At 42.8% G+C, this 22247-nt stretch overlaps 1 protein-coding gene across 3 annotated transcripts in view; it reads left to right on the forward strand.

The window, feature by feature from the left end:
• The first annotated feature begins 16807 nt into the window (after positions 1-16807).
• The window catches only part of LOC140195107 (lethal(3)malignant brain tumor-like protein 4), a 402850-nt gene continuing 397410 nt past the window's right edge, over positions 16808-22247 (forward strand). For 2 of the 3 annotated variants that reach the window (XM_072252853.1, XM_072252873.1), the window contains exons 1-2: positions 16808-16854; positions 19754-19899. In XM_072252853.1, the coding sequence (XP_072108954.1) occupies positions 19779-19899 (121 nt within the window). In that variant the 5' untranslated portion in view covers positions 16808-16854; positions 19754-19778. Of the gene's footprint in view, positions 16855-17692; positions 17741-19753; positions 19900-22247 lie in introns of those variants that run through there. The other variant, XM_072252862.1, reaches the window with a different exon arrangement.

Genomic DNA, 22247 nt, shown 5'->3' on the forward strand with positions numbered 1-22247 from the left:
AAGCAAGGATTTACATTCTTGGACCACTGGGTTATGTTTCGGGGTAAGGATGAATTGTACAAAAGGGACGGGTTGCACCTTAATAAGCGGGGCACCAGCATTCTGACAGGCAGATTTGCCTCTGCAACACGGGTATGTTTAAACTAAGTTGTGGGGTGGAGGGGACGAACTGGAAACATAAGGATGGAGTTAAAGGGAAAGTGAGAATAAGAAAAGTTAAGAAAGACAGCAGAATCAACAGAGCAGAAAGCTCAAGAAGGGATTGTACAGTATGGCCAAGTGAAATAGGAATTGATTTGGGAGGTGAGGGGAGTAATGAATTAAAAGTATTGTATATGAATGCACGGAGTATAAGAAATAAAGTGGATGGGCTTGAGGCACAGTTGGAAATTGGTAAGTATGATGTTGTGGGAATAACAGAGACATGGCTTCAAGTGGACAGGGCCTGGGAAATGAATATTCAAGAGTATACATCCTATCGAAAGGACAGACTGATGGGCAGAGGGGGTGGGGTGGCTCTGTTGGTGAGGAATGATATTCAGTCCCTTGCGAGGGGGGACATAGAATCAGGAGACGTAGAGTCAGTATAGATAGAACTGAGAAATTCTAAGGGTAGAAAGACCCTAATGGGAGTTATCTACAGGCCCCCAAACTGTAGTCTGGATGTAGGGTGTAAGTTGAATCAAGAGTTAAAATTGGCATGTCGCAAAGGTAATGCTACAGTTGTTATGGGGGATTTCAACATGCAGGTAGACTGGAGGAATCAGTTTGGTACTGGACCCCAAGAAAGGGAGTTTGTGGAGTCCCTCCGAGATGGATTCTTAGAACAGCTTGTACTGGAGCCTACCAGAGAGAACGCCATTCTAGATTTAGTGTTGTGCAATGAACCAGATTTGATCAGGAACCTTGAGGTAAAGGAGCCATTAGGAGGTAGTGACCATAATATGATAAATTTTAATCTACAATTTGAGAGGGAGAAGGGAAACTCGGAAGTGTCAGTATTACAGTTGAACAAAGGGAACTATGGTGCTATGAGGGAGGAGCTGGCCAAAGTTCAATGGAACAATACCCTAGCAGGGATGACAGTGGAACAGCAATGGCAAGTGTTTCTAGGAATAATGCGGAAGGTGCAGGATCAGTTCACTCCAAAGAGGAAGAAAGATCCTAAGGGGAGTAAGGGGAGGTCGTGGCTGACAAGGAAAGTAATGGACAGTATAAAAATAAAAGAGAAGTATAACATAGCAAAGACGAGTGGGAAGCCGGAGGATTGGGAAACTTTTAAAGAGCAACAGAAGGTAACTAAAAGGGCAATACGCAGAGGAAAAAATGAGGTACGAAGGTAAACTAGCCAAGAATATAAAGGAGGATAGTAAAAGCTTCTCTAGGTATGTGAAAAGGAAAAAAAATAGTTAAGACCAAAACTGGGCCCTTGAAGACAGAAACGGGTGAATTTATTATGGGGAACAAGGAAATGGCCGACGAGTTGAACAGGTACTTTGGATCTGTCTTTACTAGGGAAGACACAAACAATCTCCCAGATATAATAGTGGCCAAAGGACCTACAGTAATGGATGAACTGAAGGAAATTTATATTAGGCAGGAAATGGTGTTGGATAGACTGTTGGGTCTTAAGGCTGATAAGTCCCCGGGACCTGATGGTCTGTATCCCAGGGTACTTAAGGAGGTGGCTTTAGAAATCGTGGACACATTGGTAATCATTTTCCAATGTTCTATAGATTCAGGATCAGTTCCTGTGGATTGGAGGGTGGCTAATGTTGTCCCTCTCTTCAAGAAGGGAGGAAGAGAGAAAACAGGGAATTATCGACCGGTTAGCCTGACGTCGCTGGTGGGAAAGGTGCTGGAGTCAATTATAAAAGATGAAATTATGACACATCTGGATAGCAGTAACAGGATCGGTCCGAGTCAGCATGGATTTATGAGGGTGAAATCGTGCTTGACTAATCTTCTGGAATTTTTTGAGGATGTAACTATGAAAATGGACAAGGGAGAGCCAGTGAATGTAGTGTACCTGGACTTTCAGAAAGCCTTTGATAAAGTCCCACATAGGAGATTAGTGGGCAAAACTAGGGCACGTGGTATTGGGGGCAGAGTACTGACATGGATTGAAAATTGGCTGGCCGACAGAAAACAAAGAGTAGCGATTAACGGGTCCCTTTCGGAATGGCAGGTGGTGACCAGTGGGGTACCGCAAGTTCAGTGCTGGGACCGCAGCTGTTTACAATATATATTAATGATTTAGATGAGGGAATTAAAAGTAACATTAGCAAATTTGCCGATGACACAAAGCTGGGAGGAGTGTGAAATGTGAGGAGGATGTTATGAGAATGCAGGGTGACTTGGACAGGCTGGGTGAGTGGGCAGATGCAGTTTAATGTGGATAAATGTGAGGTTATCTACTTTGGTGGTAAGAACAGGAAGGCAGATTATTATCTAAATGGAGTCAAGTTAGGAAAAGGGGAAGTACAACGAGATGTAGGTGTTCTTGTACATCAGTCACTGAAATAAAGCATGCAAGTACAGCAGGCTGTGAAGAAAGCTAATGGCATGCTGGCCTTCATAACAAGGGGAATTGAGTATAAGAGCAAAGAGGTCCTTCGGCAGCTGTACAGGGCCCTGGTGAGACCACACCTGGAGTACTGTGTGCAGTTTTGGTCTCCAAATTTGAGGAAGGACATTCTTGCTATTGAGGGAGTGCAGCGTAGGTTCACAAGGTTAATTCCCGGGATGGCGGGACTGTCATATGTCAAAAGATTGGAGCGACTGGGCTTGTATACTCGAATTTAGAAGGCTGAGAGGGGATCTTATTGAAACATATAAGATTACTAAGGGATTGGACATGCTGGAGGCAGGAAGCATGTTCCCGCTGATGGGTGAGTCCAGAACCAGAGGCCACAGTTTAAGAATAAGGGGTAGGCCATTTAGAACGGAGTTGAGGAAAAACTTTTTCACCCAGAGAGTGGTGGATATATGGAATGCTCTGCCCCAGAAGGCTGTGGAGACCAAGTCTCTGGACGCTTTCAAGAAAGAGATGGATAGAGCTCTGAAAGATAGCGGAATCAAAGGTTATGGGGATAAGGCAGGAACTGGATACTGATTGTGGATGATCAGCCATGATCACAGTGAATGGCAGTGCTGGCTCGAAGGGCCAAATTGCCTACTCCTGCACCTATTATCTATTGTCTACTGTCTATTGTCTATTGATGTTAAGGACAGAAAGACCGAGCTCACTCCTGGAAGTAAACTCTTTTCCTTACTTGGCAGCCTAGTGGTCCTGGTGAAACCTGCACCGAAGTGTGAAAAGTAAGTTGTTGGTAAGTCCAGCTGGACAGCATGGAGTCATAGTACAGTACAAAAACAGGCCCTTTGGCCCATCTAGTCCATGCTGAAACCATTTAAACTGCCTACTCCCATTGACCCGCACAGGGATCATAGCCCCCACCCCCCCCATATCTCTGCTATCCATGTACCTATTCAAATTTCTCTTAAACTTTGAAATCGAGCCCACATGCACCACTTGTGCTGGCAGTTCATTCCACACTCTTACACCCTCTGAGTGAAGAAGTTACCCCTCATATTCTCTTTAAACTTGTTACTTTTCACCCCTAACCCATGACCTCTGGTTGTAGTCCCACCCAAAAGCCTGCTTGCATTTACCCTATCTACATCCCTCATAATTTTGTATACCTCTATCAAATCTCCCCTCAATCTTCTATGTTCTAAAAAATACAGTCCTATTCAATCCTTCCTTATAAATCAGGTCTTCCAGACCCGGCAGCATCCTTGTAAGTTTTCTCTGCACTCTTTCAACCTTGTTTACATCTTTCCTGTAGGTAGGTGACTTAAACTGCACACAATATTCCAAGTTAGGTACAATACTGTAGACTTATACAACTTCAACATAGCATCCCATCTCCTGTACACAATACTTTGATTTATGAAGGCCAATGTGCCAAAATCTCTCTTTACAACCCTATCTACCGATGACACCACTTTCAAGGAATTATGTACCTGTATTCCCAGATCTCTTTGTTCCACCACACTCCTCTATGCCCTACTATTCACTGTGTGAGACCTACCTTGGTTGGTGCCACCGAAGTGCAAAGCAGAAGAGAAGACCTTTCCAGGAATTTCTTGATGCCGATGGGTGGACTGATGAAATAATAATTGGCCAGATTGGATTTTTTCCATTATTTTCCTTGACAGACTTTTCCTCAAGGCAGAGGACATGTTTGAGTTCATCAAAGATGGCACTGACCACAAGAATTGGAATATCAGAGAAGAGTGGTATCATACATTGGTGAGACTATTGTGCGCAGTTCTGGTCACCATACTAGAGGAAAGATGTGAGTAAGCTGGAGAGGGTGCCAAAAAGAAATCACAAGGATTGAATGGAATTGAATTGACTTTAGTTCTAGCATCCTTCACATACATGAGTAAAAATCTTTACATTATGTCTCCATCTAAATGTGCAATGTGCAATCATAGTAATTTATAATAAATAGAACAGTCAATGTTACATAGAAATACACTCAAATCAGCGTGAGTTAATCAGTCTGATGGCCTGGAGGAAGAAGCTGTCTCAGAGCTTGTTAGCGCAAACACGAGGAAATCTGCAGATGCTGGAATTTCAAACAACACACGCATAAAAAATGTTGGTGAAAGCAGCAGGCTAGGCAGCATCTCTAGGAAGAGGTACAGTCGACGTTTCGGGCCGAGACCCTTTGTCAGGACTAAATGAAAGACGAGATAGTAAGAGATTTGAAAGTGGGAGGGGTAGGGGAGATCTGAAATGATAGGAGAAGGCAGGAGGGGGAGGGATGGAGCTAAGAACTGGAAAGTTGATTGGCAAAAGGGATACAAGGCTGGAGAAGAGACAGGATCATGGAACGGGAGGCTTAGGGAGAAAGAAAGGGGGAGGGGAGCTCAGAGGATGGCAAGGAGTTATAGTGAGAGGAACAGAGGGAGGAAAAAAGAGGAAAAAAAGGGAAAAGAGGAAAAAAGAGAAAAGAGAAAAAGTAAATAAATAAGGGATGGTGTACAAAGGGGAGATGGGGCATTAACGGAAGTTAGAGTTAAGTCAATGTTCATCCCATCAGGTTGGAGGTTACCCAGACGGAATATAAGATGTTGTTCCTCCAACCTGAGTGTGGCTTCATCTTGACAGTAGAGGAATCTGTGGATAGACATATCAGAATGGGAATGGGACATGGAATTAAAATGTGTGGCCACTGGGAGATCCTGGTTTCTCTGGCGGACAGAGCGTAGGTGTTCAGCAAAACGGTCTCCCAGTCTGTGTCGGGCCTCACCAATACATAGAAAGCTGCACCGGACGCAGTATATCACCCCAGCCAAAGTGTCGCCTCACCTAGAAGGACTGTCTGGGGCTCTGAATGGTGGTAAGGGAGGAAGTGTAAGGGCATGTGTAGCACTTGTTCCTCTTACAAGGATAAGTGCCCGGAGGGAGATCAGTGGGGAGAGATGGGGGGTGGGGGACGAATGGACAAGGGAGTCACGTAGGGAGAACGTGGGAGGGAGGGAAAGATGTGCTTAGTGGTGGGATCCCGCTGGAGGTGGCGGAAGTTACGGAGAATTATATGTTGGACCCGGAGGCTGGTGGGGTGGTAGGTGAGGACAAGGGGAACCCTATTCCTAGTGGGGTGGCGGGAGGATGGAGTGAGAACAGATGTACGTGAAATGGGAGAGATGCGTTTGAGGGCAGAGTTGATGGTGGAGGAAGGGAAGCCCCTTTCTCTAAAAAAGGAGGATATCTCCTTCGTCCTGGAATGAAAAGCCTCATCCTGAGAGCAGATGTGGCGGAGATGGAGGAACTGTGAGAAGGGGATGGCATTTTTGCAAGAGACAGGGTGGGAAGAGGAATAGTCCAGATAGCTGTCAGAGTTCATAAGCGCCTTATATTCCGTCTGGGTAGCCTCCAACCTGATGGCATGAATGTTGACTTCTCTAACTTCTGTTAATGCCCCACCGCCCCCTCGTACCCCATCCCTTATTTATTTATCTATCTATCTATTTATTTATTTTCTTTCTTTCTCTTTTCCTTTTCTTTCTCCCTCTGTCCCTCTCACTATAACTCCTTGCCCATCCTCTGGGCTCCCCCCCCCATTTCTTTCTCCTTAGCCCTCCCATCCCATGATCCTCTCCCTTCTCCAGCCTTGTATCCCTTTTGCCAATCAACTTTCCAGCTCTTGGCTCCATCCCTCCCCCTCCTGTTTTCTCCCATCATTTTGGATCTCCCCACCCCACCCTACTTTCAAATATCTAACTAGCTCTTCTTTCAGTTAGTCTTGACAAAGGGTCTCGGCCCGAAACGTCGACTGTACATCTTCCTATAGATGCTGCCTGGCCTGCTGTGTTCCACCAACATTTTTTGTGTGTGTTGCCAGAGCTTGTTGGTCCTGGCTTTTATGCTGCGATACTATTTCCTGGATGGTAGCAGCTGGAATAGTTTGTAATTGGGGTGACTCGGGTTCCCAATGATCCTCCGGGCCCTTTTTTACACCCATCTTTGTAAATGTCCTGAATCATGGGAAGTTCACAACTACAGATGTCCGCACCACTCTCTGTTGAATCCTACGATAAATTTGTCCCGGTGAGGAAGATAAAGAATGGTACGGTGAAGGAACCATGGGTGACAAGTGAGGTGGAAAATCTAGTCAGGTGGAAGAAGGCAGCATACATGAGGTTTAGGAAGCAAGGATCAGATGGGTTTATCGAGGAATATAGGGAAGCGAGAAAGGAGCTTAAGAAGGGGCTGAGAAGAGCAAGAAGGGGGCATGAGAAGGCCTTGGCCAATAGGGTAAAGGAAAACCCCAAGGCATTCTTCAATTATGTGAAGAACAAAAGGATGACAGGAGTGAAGGACAGGACTGATTAGAAATAAAGGTGGGAAGATGTGCCTGGAGGCTGTGGAAGTGAGCGAGGTCCTCAATTAATACTTCTCTTTGGTATTCACCAATGAGAGGGAACTTGATGATGGTGAGGACAATATGAGTGAGGTTGATGTTCTGGAGTATGTTGATATTAAGGGAGAGGAGGTGTTGGAGTTGTTAAAATACATTAGGACTGATAAGTCCCCAGGGCCTGACGGAATATTCCCCAGGCTGCTCCACGAGGCGAGGGAAGAGATTGCTGAGCCTCTGGCTAGGATCTTTATGTCCTCGTTGTCCACGGGAATGGTACCAGAGGATTGGAGGGAGGCAAATGTTGTCCCCTTGTTCAAAAAAGGTAGTAGGGATAGTCCGGGTAATTATAGACTGTTGAGCCTTACATATGTGGTGGGAAAGCTGTTGGAGAAGATTGTTAGAGATAGGATCTATGGGCATTTAGAGAATCATGGTCTGATCAGGGACAGTCAGCATGGCTTTGTGAAGGGCAGATCGTGTCTAACAAGCTTGATAGAGTTCTTTGAGGAGGTGACCAGGCATATAGATGAGGGTAGTGCAGTGGATGTGATCTACATGGATTTTAGTAAGGCATTTGACAAGGTTCCACACGGTAGGCTTATTCAGAAAGTCAGAAGGCATGGAATCCTGGGAAGTTTGGCCTGGTGGATTCAGAATTGGCTTGCCTGCAGAAGGCAGAGGGTTGTGGTGGAGGGAGTACATTCAGATTGGAGGATTGTGACTACAAGGATCTGTTCTGGGACCTCTACTTTTTCATGATTTTTATTAACGACCTGGATGTCGGGGTAGAAGGGTGGGTTGGCAAGTTTGCAGACGACACAAAGGTTGGTGGTGTTGTAGATAGTGTAGAGGATTGTCGAAGATTGCAGTGAGACATTAATAGGATGCAGAAGTGGGTTGAGAAGTGGCAGATGGAGTTCAACCCGGAGAAGTGTGAGGTGGTACACTTTGGAAGGACAAACTCCAAGGCAGAGTACAAAGTAAATGGCAGGATACTTGGTAGTGTGGAGGAGCAGAGGGATCTAGGGGTACATGTCCACAGATCCCTGAAAGTTGCCTCACAGGTAGATAGGGTAGTTAAGAAAGCTTATGGGGTGTTAGCTTTCATAAGTCGAGGGACAGAGTTTAAGAGTTGCGATGTAATGATGCAGCTCTATAAAACTCTGGTTAGGCCACACTTGGAGTACTGTGTCCAGTTCTGGTCATCTCACTATAGGAAGGACGTGGAAGCTTTGGAAAGGGTACAGAGGAGATTTACCAGGATGCTGCCTGGTTTAGAGAGTATGGATTATGATCAAAGATTAAGAGAGCTAGGGCTTTACTCTTTGGAGAGAAGGAGGATGAGAGGAGACATGATAGAGGTGTACAAGATAATAAGAGGAATAGATAGAGTGGATAGCCAGCGCCTCTTCCCCAGGGCACCACTGCTCAATACAAGAGGACATGGCTTTAAGGTAAGGGGTGGGAAGTTCAAGGGGGATATTAAAGGAAGGGTTTTTACTCAGAGAGTGGTTGGTGCGTGGAATGCACTGCCTGAGTGTAGTGGTGGAGGCAGATACACAAGTGAAGTTTAAGAGACTACTAGACAGGTATATGGAGGAATTTAAGGTGGGAGGTTATATGGGAGGCAGGGTTTGAGGGTCGGCACAACATTGTGGGCCAAAGGGTCTGTAATGTGTTGTACTATTCTATGTTCTAAGGAGGTACAGTTCCAATACCACCGTCAGGATGCTTCCAATTGCGCCCCTATGGAAAGTTCTTATGATTTGGGGGCCCATACCAAGCTTCCTCAACTGTCTGAGGTGAAAGAGGCGCTGTATGCCTTTTTCACCCCACAGCTGATGTGTATAGACTATGTGATGTGGATGCCGAGGAACTTAAAGCTGTTTACCCTCTCAACCCCAGATCCACTGATGTTGCTATAACTAAAGGATTTAACTTATATGGAAAAAGTGGATGGGGAGGGATTGTTTTCCTGAAGGTGGAAATAAGGTGGAATATCTGTGTCTACTTCTCAAGGTAGGGAAGACTAAAACTAGACGGCATAGTTTTAAGATGAGAGAAAAAGTACTTAAAGGGGTTCTGAGGGGCAGCTTTTCACAAAGAGGGTGATGGCTATATGGATTGAGCTGCCAGAGGAAGTGGTCAAGGCATGAACAATTTTTTAAAAGACATTTATACAGTTTCATAGATAGCAAAAGGTTTGAGGGATATGCAGCAAATACAGGCAAGTGGACTAACTCAGGAACACACCTTTGTTGACATGAATGATTTGGGCTGAAGGGCCTGTTTCTATGCAACATAATTCCATTTAAGTTAAGTAAACTGCACGACTAATATCGTCTACAATCATTGAGCAATTATTTTAAAATAACCAGCATCAGAAAGCTAAAGTGTTGTGTGGATCAATTGTAGACTATAATCCACATTTTGGATGTTATCTTCTTTCTTTCTTTCTCTCTCTCTCTCTCTCTCTCTCTCTCTCTCTCTCTCTGTCTGTCTGTCTAGGAGGGACATGGGTTCTCAATGATTGTTCTTGGAGACTCTCACATCTATTTCAGATCTTCCTGTCAACTAGAATTGTTCCAAGGATGAAAAGACAGCAAATATAATTCCAGCTGAAAAAGAAGTCTGTCCTTGGTCATGTAGACTAGTGGCCCACATGATTGAAAAGATCTTAAATCATCTTACCTTGCAATCTAATTGCATATTTTGGACACAGGGGAGATTGCAGGTGCTGGAATCTGGAGCGACACACAAACAAGTTGGAGGAACTCAATGGATTAGGCAGCATCTATGGAGATAGATAGACAGTTTATGTTTCAGGTCAATTTCCTCTAGTTCCTCCAGCTTTTTCTGTAACTGCATATTTTATCAAGTCAAGTCAAGTTGCTTTTTATTGTCATTTTGACCATAAACTGCTGGTACAGTACACAGTAAAAACGAAACAACATTCCTCCAGGACCATGGTGCCACATGAAACAACACAAAACTACACAAGACTAAGTGAGACAACACAAGGCTACACTAGACTACGTAAAACAACACAAAAACTACACAAGACTGCAGACCTACACAGGACTAACGGACTGCATAAAGTGCACAAAACAGTGCAGGGCAGTACAATAAATAATAAACAATAGGCACAGTAGAGGACAAATTACAATATAATAATAAATGATGTGGATGTTAGTCTAATTTCTGGGTATTGAGGAGTCTGATGGCTTGGGGGAAGAAACTGTTGCACAGTCTGGTCGTGAGAGCCCAAATGCTTTGGTACCTTTTGCCAGATGGCAGGAGGGAGAAGAGTTTGTATGAGGGGTGCGTGGGGTCCTTCACAACGCTGTTGGCTTTATGGGTGCAGCGTGTGGTGTAAATGTCTGTAATGGCGGGAAGAGAGACCCTGATGATCTTCTCAGCTGACCTCACTATCCGCTGCAGGGTCTTGCAATCCGAGATGGTGCAATTCCTGAACCAGGCAGTGATGCAGCTGCTCAGGATGCTCTCGATACATCCTCTGTAGAATGTGGTGAGGTTGGGGGCTGGGAGATGGACATTTCTCAGCCTTCACAGAAAGTAGAGACGCTGCTGTGCTTTCTTGGCTATGGAGCTGGTGTTGAGGGACCAGTTGAGATTCTCCACCAGGTGAACACCAAGAAATTTGGTGCTCTTAACGATCTGTACGGAGGAGCCGTCAATGTTCAGCAGAGAGTGGTCACTCCATGCTCTCCTGAAGTCAACAACCATCTCTTTTGTTTTGTTCACATTCAGAGACAGGTTGTTGACTCTGCACCAGTCCGTTAGCTGCTGCACCTCCTCTCTGTATGCTGACTCATCGTTCTTGCTGATGAGACCCACCATGGTCGTGTCATCGGCGAACTTGATGATGTGATTTGAGCTTTATTGCTGCACAGTCGTGGGTCAGTAGTGTGAACAGCAGTGGACTGAGCACACAGCCCTGGGGGGCCCCCGCGCTCAGTGTGATGGTGTTGGAGATGCTGCTCCCAATCCGGACTGACTGAGGTCTCCCAGTAAGGAAGTCTAGGATCCAGTTGCAGAAGGAGGTGTTCTGGCCCAGCAGTTTCAGCTTTCCAGTCAGGTGCTGAGGAATGATCGTGTTGAATGCTGAACTGAAGTCTATAAACAGCATTTGAACGTAAGTGTCTTTTTTGTCCAGGTGGAGGGTGCTGGCGATGGCGTCGTCTGTTGAACAGTTGGGATGGTACGCGAACTGCAGGGGGTCCAGTGAGGGGGGGGCAGCAGGGTCTTAATGTGCCTCACGACGAGCCTCTCGAAACACTTCATGATGATGGATGTGAGTGCAACGGGACGGTAGCCATTGAGGCAGGACACTTCTTCGGCACGGGGATGATGGTGGCAGCCTTGAAGCATTTTGGAATGACGGCGCTGCTCAGGGAGATGTTGAAGATGTCAGTGAGAACATCTGCACATCCTCTGAGCACCCTGCCAGGAATATTGTCTGGTCCAGCAGCCTTCCATGGGTTGACCCTGCCTAGAGTCAGATGTACTTGCCATGAAACTTGATATATGACTTCCTTGAAGCTGTAGCAGTGATAAATTTATAATTCTTATGAATTTTAAAATTTATTCTTTGCTGAATAATTGTTTAACAGATGTGGTTGTTGCTTGCTACCTTACTAAGGGGATGGGCTTGATATTGTGAGCTTAGTGAATCCAGATCAGTGCATTCCTCTATGATGGAGATGCATCCTCTTTGATCACAATGTTGTCCTTGTTCGATACACCTGAATAAAGATCTATTAAAGTTGCTGAAGAGGATTTCAGCTATCTGACTCCAGAACCACTGTGGATAATTTCAATCACCACAACAGTGAACTGATGTTACAACCTTTGGACTCACTTCAAGGACTCTATTCTGTTTGTTTGTTTATTTATTTATATCATTTATACTTTATTTGCACAGCTTGTTTTCTCTTGCACATTGGTTGTCAGTCTGTGTGTGTAGTTTTTCATTGATTCTATTATATTTCTTTGTTCTACTGTGAATGCCCACAAGAAAATGAATCTCAGGGTAATATATGGTGACATAAAGTACACATACTTTGATAATAAATTTAAGGCAGTAAGACATAGGAGCAGAATAAGGCCATTCAGCCCTTCAACTCTGCTCTGTCATTGCACCAGGGCTGATTTATTCTCTCTCTGAACCCCATTCTCCCTGTAACCTTTGACATCCTTACTAATCAGGAGCCTATCAACCTCCACTTTAAATATACCCTGTGACTTGGCATCCACAGAACTATAAACTTTCCTTCTGCAAGCCTGGCTGAGGTTCTGCGATCGCAACACAGACTGAGGTCAAATTCAGAAACTTCCTGGCCTACGTGTGACATCGTTTATTTTGCAGCATCCATGAATGGAGCTTTTGGGAGGATAACGAACCAATGTGAAGTTGGAGAATTAGGGCTTCTACTGAAATTCCATTATTTTCGATTAGCTACCCTGTTTGAATGTTGGTGAGGGGTATGGATATTAAACCACATTTTCCTTTACCCTTCACTGTTAACTTCTGACAGCTCTTTGGATTACCGAGATAAAGTTGGTGGTAATCATCAATACAGCAGGTCTAAGCATTCAAGCAAGTAGCTGCTCTGAGAGGATTACTGCAAACTATTTTTTAAAAACTGTACTTGGTGTTTTGTAAAGATCAGAATCAGGTTTAATATCACTTGCATATGCCGTGAGATTTGTTGACTTTGCAGCAGCGGTACAATGCAATAATAATAGAGAAAAAACTGAATTACAGTAAGTATATATGTAGTTGAATGAAATAAGTAGCGCAAAAATAGAAATAATGAACTAGTGAGGTTGTGTTCATGTCCATTCAGAAATCGGATAGCAGAGGGGAAGAAGCTGTTCCTGAATCATTAAGTGTGTGTCTTCAGGCTTTTATGCCTCCTCTCTGATGGCAGCATTGGGAGCAAGGCATGAGCTGGGTGATGGGGGGACCTTAATGATGGACCCAATTTATTTGTATTTTGTGCAGCGTTTCATGATGGTGTCGATTCAGTCAGCATTTTACAAAGCACTTTCAATATTTTTACAAGAGCGCTTGTTGATATTTTGAGGCAACTTATAAAGCTCTGTAATTAATAGTTATCCAGAAGTTCATTACATTTGCCTGTGTTCTCTTTCCAATAGTCCATTTATAAATTGCTGTACAAGTGGTACAGATGATGTCTATCCATTGACCTAGTTCACTGTTTCAAAATATTGGCAGATGTACTCTGTTTTCACAGCATTTTATGCTATCATTTCAGGTTCCAAAGATCCGTTTTTATTTGATGATGTACAAACCGAAGATATTTATCAGTTAACCACAAAGCTTTCCCAAGTCACTTTCATTATAAGAATAAAGTTGGGAGCATTAGTTCCTCTAACTTATTTATTAGTTGGCAAGTTAGATGATTGCTTCAAAATTACTGGCAAAGTTTCTAAAACATTCCCTGAATTTTTACAGCTATTTTCAGTTTTAATTTTACATTTTGTTTTGAGTAATTACATACTTTAGTATTTAAAATCTTAATTTAGATGAAAACTTAACTTTGTTCCATGAATTTGAAAACATTTTTGTGGTTAGTTACAGCCCAGCGAAATTACCTATTACATGTAAGTAAGAGCTCATTAATACCCAAGTCTTGGCACATGCAGTTCTTCTGTTATCTTTTCATTGGGTTTTTTAGCATGCTTTTCTAGGTAATTAGGCATTGAAAGTTTTTGACAGCTAAGGTATCAAAGATTGAGAAAAGCCATAAAATACATTATTTTCATAATCCACTCTAGCTTCTTAATTCACACCTCATTAACCTGTTCACTGTAAAATCCTATTAATGTCAACTTTAATGATTGAGGCTGTTTTGTAGTACACTTTATTCCAGAGATCAAACAAAATTATTTTCACATTTTAAGTAAATTGCTAGTTATATTTATGCTTTAGCTTTGCTTAATTAACAGTTTCTAAATTTAAAAAATACTTAAAAAATTAAAGTTCACTAAGTAATTGTATCCACAATGGCTGTTCAGCAGCAATACACTTGAGTTGATAGATTTGTGTTTTACTACATAATTTTCACCTTTTATTTCCCAATCTAAACTGCTTGATCTGAGAAAATGAAAAGTGGAAATCATATGTTTCACCATGGTGACATATGAATGGATAGATTGATTAGTGAGTTAAGATATGTTAATCTTATGAATTTCATAATTGCCAATATGAATCAATTACTAAAAGAATCCAAAAAAAAACTATCTGCACCGAAGTAGGATCTCAACTTGAGACATCACATTTTCTTTCCCCTCACATGTACTGATCAAGTTGGAGTTCTTCCAACACTTCACTTATTGCTCCAAATTCTAGGACCAGCAATCTTGTGACTCCACCCATCAGGTTAGAAATAATCCTTCACACATGAAATGGTAAAACTAACTCAAAACAAAACTCCAAATCAGATAGTCATCATTTCATCGGTATTCCTGAGAATTAGTTGTTTGCCATGTTTCAGAAGTTAATACAGTGGGTATCCTTCTGAAATATTTAATTGGTTTTGCAGACATTGTCCAACTGTTGAAAGTGCCATACAAGTTAATGTTTTTTGCTCCTTCCACTATGCACCTGCAGAACTGCTGGGCATATTCTTCAAAGGTCTAGAGAGCACAGGACCAGTATAGATAATTTTAACCTTTATAAATGTCAAATATTGTTTTTTTTTGTAGTATGTCACACCAAAACACCACAGCAAATTCCTAATACATGTGAATGTATATGATATGTAAAGTTGACCCCTATCTTTGTACATTAATCCTGCTAATTCAAAAAGTGATATGGTAAACCTTTGCTACACACCTTCTATCATAAGAAAATTCTTCCTTAGGTTGGAAGAACAGACTTGTACACAATATTCCTGATGTAGTCTGTCTAGAGCCCTTCATAGGTGAATCTTGGCACCTCTTGTAGCCAAATTCTCTTGTGGTTAGAGGCAGGTAACGCTGGCCTTCCTAAATACTTTCTTTCACTTGAACAGTGTTTAAATCACAACTACTCAGCCACTTTAACATCTTTCAAACTTTCATTATTTAAAAAAAATACTGCTGCTATTTAAAAATAGATTTTATCCACGTTATATGTCAAGGGCCATGTCCATGACCATTTACTTAACCTGTCTGCAACTCCCTAAAGCAACTCTGCATTCTCATAGTTCATGATGCTGAGTTTTCAGAAGTCTCATGGAAGAAGATCAGATTTCCCTTTACCTTTGCAATCACACTTTGCTGTGGTGTTTTGGTGTGACATACTACAGAACAGTTGATCCAATTAATCTTATGCCACACCTGCCCCTACACCTCCTCCCTCACTATCATTCACAGCCTCAAACAGTCCTTCCAGGTGAAGCGACACTTCAGCTGTGAGTCTGTTGGGGTCACCTACTCTATCCGATACTCCTGGTGTGGCCTCCTGTATATCGGTGAGACCCGATGTAGATTGGGAGACCGCTTCGCTGAGCACCTGCATTCTGTCCGCCAGAAAAAACGGGATCTCCTGGTGGCCACTGATTTCAATTCAACTTCCCATTCCCATTATGGCATGTCAGTCCATGACCTCCTCTACTGCGGTGATGAGGCCACACTCAGTTTGGGAGAGCAACATCTTATATTCCATCTGGGTAGCCTCCAACCTGATGATATGAACACTGATTTTTCAAACTTCCAGTAATTGCTTTCCCCTCCCCTTCACCATTCTGCATCCCCTTTTCCCCCTCTCACCTCACTTCCTTGCCTGCCCATCACCTTCATCTGGTACTATCCCCCTTCCCTTTCTTCCATGGCCTTCTGTCCTCTCCTATCATATTCCCTCTTCTGCAGCCCTTTATCTCTTTCACCAATGGACTTCCCAGCTCTTTACTTCACCCCTCTCCTGGTTTCACCTATCACCTTGTACCTCTTACTCTGACTTCTAATCTCTTTTTTCCAGTCTTCATGAACGGTCTCAACATGAAACAAACTGTTTACTCTTTTCCATAGATGCTGCCTGGCCTCCTGAGTTCCTCCGGCATTTTGCTCTGGATTTTCAGCATCTGCAGATTTTCTCCTGTTGGCAATTACTTTTTATGATCTTTGCTGACCCTTCAGCCCTGTACTCCACATCTTTATCTACTTCCAGTCTATGACTGGAGAGACACAATCCCCAGAACTTTTCCTTTTGTTCAAAGATGTGGTAATTTACCTGAAACTGAGGACAGTAAAGAAGAGACAAAAGTCATGAATGTTCACCTGGCACTGAGCTAAATAAAGGGGAAGAAAGCATTATCTACACTGTGTTCAACCCTTTTCCTCAATACCAATGAATTCATTACAACTGTAATATAGTTGTCACTTTTTTCTAGTTACATGTGAATACCAAGCTCTACGATTTTTAAAAAAAAATCAGATCCTTTGCTTATTATCAGACTTCAATATTTTTTCTCCCCTTTTAAGTTTCAAATAACTTCTAGCACCATTTGTCTTTCTGCACCAGATGATTCTTTAGCCCTTTTCTCTCCGAGGTGAATCCCCATATTTTTGCTCTTTTCTCACCCTTCAGCCTCAGGTGAATCTTCACATCTTTCGCCAGGGTCAGAGTCGGGTTCAAGTCCAGTTACTTTCCTTCTGCCCCCAAGTAAATCCCCACATCCCCACACTTCGTCTCATTCCTGCTGGGTCAAGCTGAGGTGAATGCTCGCCTCTCTACCCTCTCCCGATCTCGCTTCCTCAAGAGTCAGGTGGAATTGTTACTTTGCTCGCTGGAGTAATGTATGCTCTCCGCGCCTGCGCCTTCAGTTTGCCCGCCTCCCTCTCCCAGCTGAAAAAAAAGGGCCTAGTGTTACAGCTTACACTGGTAAGGAAATTCAGCGTGAAATTTGTTTCTCTCATTTTTGAAATGAAAGAGAAAAAAAAGCAGGAATATGCTTCCGGCGCGATCTGGCGTTTAACTTAAAAGAATGCAACAGACTTTGTTTCACACTTTTTTGACAGTTTTCCTCTTCCAGATGCACTGACTGACAGATATTCTTTAGTTTTAATGACGTTCAATGCGGAATTACTGTCGACTGGTTTTCAATTGAAACTACTTAAACAATTTATCCTTGGAGGAGGGAGGGGGAGGAACAGAAGGGGAATTTTTCAGAATTTTGGGTGGAAAATAAAAACCCGTCAGAGGGAAAGGTGCTCACAGGCTGCTCTCGAGTAGTGTTTTTAATCTGATTGTTCATATCTTTTATATTTAAGCTCTTTGTAAAACAAACATTCCTCCATAACACTTCACATTGCATTTTCAATGCACTTCCATATAAACACGAAAAAGTCGCACGTTTTTCCAGAATAATTGCGCAATTGTAACCAGAGATATTTGGAAACGTTACTTTGCAAGCATTTACCAGTCAAAGTTCCAATATTTTGGTGTCCTGCTGCAGATTTTAATCAATGCAGCTTTTAATAATATAGAATCGTGCACTGAACATTGTTGTGTTGTAAATATTCTTCGCTCCGCCATTTTGATAAATATTCCTGTTCTGCAAATGTTTTCTTTTGAAATCTTTAACTGCTTGTTAAGTGCATTCATGTCATTACAAAAAGTCAATTAAGACAGATTGTAAAGTGTTTTATTCTCCCCCCGTCGGGAGCGAAAGGACACAATGTGACTGCTAACTGTTTAGTTGCGCTGTGGGAGCCAATGCAAGGGAATTCTGCTGCCGCGCGGTAACTGGACTTGTACTTGTTTGGAGGTATTTAATTTAATTTAATTACGTGCCTCTCGGTAGTTACTGCCGAATTTATTAAACACACCGGATCGTTCTCTTTTCTTTAAATGGGTGATGGTTTCCCCCCACCCGGTGCAGTTTTTCTTTCGAGACGATGCGAATGTAAGCATCTGAAACGATGCCTCGTTCAATAACCAATTTATACGTTTCCATGAAAGATGTTGCTAATTTAAGAACACCGAGTCTCGGGATTGAGATCTTCATTGGAAATATTTATTTACGCTTTTCTTTTCCCGTAGTTTACTGAATACGGAAGTAACATGTTGTAGTCAAACGGAAACACTTTTATATTTGTAGATTAAAGTTGTATTTATTTAGTTTTGTCTCGATGTAGGGGAGGGTTTTAAAAATCAGAAGGTTCCGTTGAAGAGACGTCTATCTGATGGTTATGCCATTATTTTCAACAAGCCTGGAGGAAACAGAATTGCGAAATGCAAATCGGGGCTCTTTTGAAAAAAAGGAAAAGAACAATTATCTGAGTCGGTGTTTGGCAGATTTTTAAAATATATATAAATGTGTATAAAGCGGGATGATCTAAAAGGACCCTTTAAAATGCAGCGCTGCGCTTAGAACGCTTCATTCACCTAACCTAGTATGAAGTTACTCTGCACTGTGAAATTATTAAACTCACCTAAGTGTTTTTAAACCGGTCAACTGGATTATTGGACATCTGACAAAGTTAGTCACTGCTAATTGGACAAATTCTTGACATAACATGAAACAACACAACATTATGAGGAATATTGACCTTGATTGTGTGTGAAAACTATCATTGGGATATTGATGTTTCTAGGAAAAGAAAATAATCTGTTGAAATTTAGTAATAAAAGATTTATGAAATGTCAATGAACACTTTGCCAAACAGCTATCTGAGAAGGTAACAGTGACGTGCATATACTACAAGTTACTTTTGTTGAAGTGAAGTACTTTATAATTTCTGCACATTAGTTTATGAAACATGATTATTGCTTGCCCTTCCTTCCAGGAATGATGCTTTGTCAGTTTTATCAGAGGTTTTCAGAATCATGAGGCTGAAGTGGCATTTTAACAGAATGGACTCTGGTTTAGAGCTGTATCATTACCCATTCACTCGATGTCTGTTTAGCGAAGGCTCCCGAGTTCGAATCCAGCTGGCTCCCTTGCACGCTTTCCATCCGTGCTGGGTTGGGCGTCGAGCTAGCAACTCGGCCTCGTAAAAATAAGAAAGCCAGCTAAAAAAACGCTGTCATGACGGCATCCGGATGACTCCACTTGGAGTTAAGGGCTTTCTTCTTCAGATGTCTGTTACTGCACATTTCCATAAGTTCTAAAACATTGCAGCTGTCTTATTTATTTATATTGTGAAGCCCACGTGACTACCGTAATAAACGTTCAACACTGAGTTGAATGCAGAGAGAAAGCGTTCAATGCAGAGAGAAAACAGATACATGACTCCTACTCGGATATTTCATAGGTGCAGGAGCCTTCACCACATACGTTTCTGATTCTCAGGATTCACACCCCCAGGTTCAGGAACAGTTGTTACCCCTCAACCATCTTGCTCTTCACCCACTGGGGATTACTTCACTTGCCCTATCACTGAACTGTTCCCACAACCTATACACTCACTTTCAAAGAGTCTTCGTCTCATGTTCTCAATATTTGTTGCTTGTTTATTGTTATTATCATTTTCTCTCTTCTATTTGCACATTTTGTTGTCTTTTACATATTAGTTGTTTGTTCACCCTGTTGTGTGTGGTCTTTCATTTGCTCTATTATGGTTCTTAGAATTACTGAGTATGCTTGTAAGAAAATGAACCTCAGAGTTGTATATGATGATTTATGTCTACTTTGATAATAAGTTTACTTTGAACTTTGATCAAGGATTACATTGAGTATTCCTAATAAAAGAAAAAACTTTTTGAGGGCTTGAGAGCATATCTAACTATGTCGTGTGCTGATCTGAAAGTAATTATGCGATTTGGTTCTTTAAAACAGTGGATCATTCCTCAAGGGAAATAGAATGAATGCCGGGGAAAGGCTGGAGGAAAGTAAAGCTGCAGACGGAAGCCTGCAGATGGGATCGAGTGTGATTTCCTCAGAAATTATGACAGAACTTGGTCAGCAACCCCTCAACCTGACAGGTGGGCAGAGTTTATCTTTGTTCAGTGCAAAGAAAGGTTGTAAATGTTAATCACGTCCTTTTATTCATAATCCATGGGTCAATAGATTTTGAAAGGTTATGCATTTACCAGCAGAACCTTCCTTCAATGACTTACTGAAAGTTAATGATAAGTTGAATACAATTATCTTCATGTAGGTGTTTACAGGATAAAATATTTAATGTAAATGAATCTGTTGTAAAATATGTAATCTGTAACCTGCCCACTTTGTATTGAATGGCATCAAAAGCACACATTCCCAATAAGAAAGAACAGTTGCTTAAAGTGTTAGGGAATGTGGAAAGAGAGAGAGAAAGAAAATTGTATTTGTAGAGTTGAATGTTTGCTTCTCCATTGGACTTTTGAATTTAATAATATTACGGAAGCTCTCTTGTCCGTATGGATGTCCGTAAGTCAGGACTGCTAAATGAAGTAATTACCTTTATAAATTTGTTTTATCTTTGAAATGAGCATTTTGTTGCTTAGGTGGGGACCAACTAAAAAGATCTTTCTGAATACACAGTATCTCACAAAAAACAGATTGAACATGATAAATTTGTTTATTTGAAATAAAAATTGTGGAAGATCTTTGAGAGAAATCAAATTGCTCCTTTGTTTTAAGTAAATATGTACATGAACATTGAATTCTCCTTCTGCTGGTAATTTCTCCCATCTCCCTCTCCCCAGTTTCTACTTTCCTATTCCACATTCCGACTTTGCTCTTGCCCTTTTCTTCTCACCTGCCTATCAGCTCTTTTCAGTGCCCCTCTTCCTTCCCTTTCACCCGTGGTCCACTCATCCTTTTCCATTTATCACCACCCAGCTTCTCAATTCATCTCCCTTCTCCCACTCACCTACCTTCCCCCTCCCCCCACCATCTTATTCCGGCTTCTTCCCCATCCCCCTTCCTTTCCAGTCCTGATGAATAGTCTTAGCCTGAAATGTTGTCCCTTTATTCCTTTACATAGATGTTGCTTGACCTTACTTTCACTATGGATGTCCAGTCCTTGTACACCTCTATCCTCCCACCAGGAAAACCTCGAAGCTCTCTGTTTCTTTCTCAACACCAAACCCGAACCGTTCCTCTCCACTACCATTCTCCTCCGTCTACCAGAACTTGTCCTCACTCTTAACAATTTCTCCTTTTGCTCCTCCCACTTCCTTCGAACAAAAGGTGTCGGCATGGGTACCCGCATGGGGCCCAGCTATGCCTGCCTTTCTGTTGGCTACATGGAACAGTTTATGTTCCAAGCCTGCACTGGTGTCCGTCCCCACTTTTTCTACGCTACAACAACGAGTGCATTGGTGCTGCTTCCTGCACCCACATGGAGCTCGTTGACTTCATCAACTTCATCTCCAACTTCCACCCTGCCGTCAAATTTACCTGGTCCATTTCCAACACCTCCCTCCCTCTCTTGATCTCACTGTCTCTATCGCTGGAGACAGCTTATCTACTGATGTCTATTATAAACCTACCGACTCTCACAGCTGCTTGGACCTTCCCTCCTTGTTACTTGTAAAAACACCATCCCCTTCTCTCAATTCCTCTGCCTCTTCTGCATCCGCTCTCAGGATGAAGCTTTTTGTTTCAGAACCAAGGGGTTATCCTCCTTTTTCAAAGAAAGGGGCTTCCCTTCCTCCATCATCGACGCTGCCTTCGACCACATCTCTTCCATTCCATTTCATGCATGTCTGCTCTTACCCCATCCTCTTGCCACACTACCAGGGATAGGGTTCCTCTTAACCTCACCTACCACCCCACCAGGCTCTGGGTCCAGTTCTGGTTCTTCGAAACTTCTGCCACCTCCAACGGGATCCCACCACTAAGCACATCATTCCCCCCCCCCCCCACTTTCTGCTTTCCACAGAGTTTGCTCCCTACGCGACTCCCTTGACCATTCATCACTCCCCACTGATCTCCCTCCTGGCACTTATCCTTGCAGGCGGAACAAGTACTCCACCTGCCCCTACACCTCCTCCCTCACTACCATTCAGGGCCCCAAACGGTCCTTCCAGGTGAGGTGACACTTCACCTGTGAGTCCGTTGGGGTCATATACTGTGTCCGGTGCTCCCAGTGTGGTCTCCTGTATAACAGTGAGACTTGACATAGATTGGGAGACCACTTCGTCCACCAGAAGATCAGGGTCTCCCAGTGGTCACCCATTTTAATTCCACGTCCCATTCCCATTCTGATATGTCAATCCACGGCCTCCTCCACTGTGGTGGTGAAGCCACACTCAGGTTGAAGGAACAACACCTTGTATTAGGTCTAGGTAGCCTCCAACCTGATGGCATGAACATCGATTTCTCAAGCTTCCAGTAATGCCCC

This window comes from Mobula birostris, chromosome 1 (genome assembly GCF_030028105.1).
Source record: "Mobula birostris isolate sMobBir1 chromosome 1, sMobBir1.hap1, whole genome shotgun sequence".
NCBI classification, from domain to species: Eukaryota; Metazoa; Chordata; class Chondrichthyes; order Myliobatiformes; family Myliobatidae; genus Mobula; species Mobula birostris.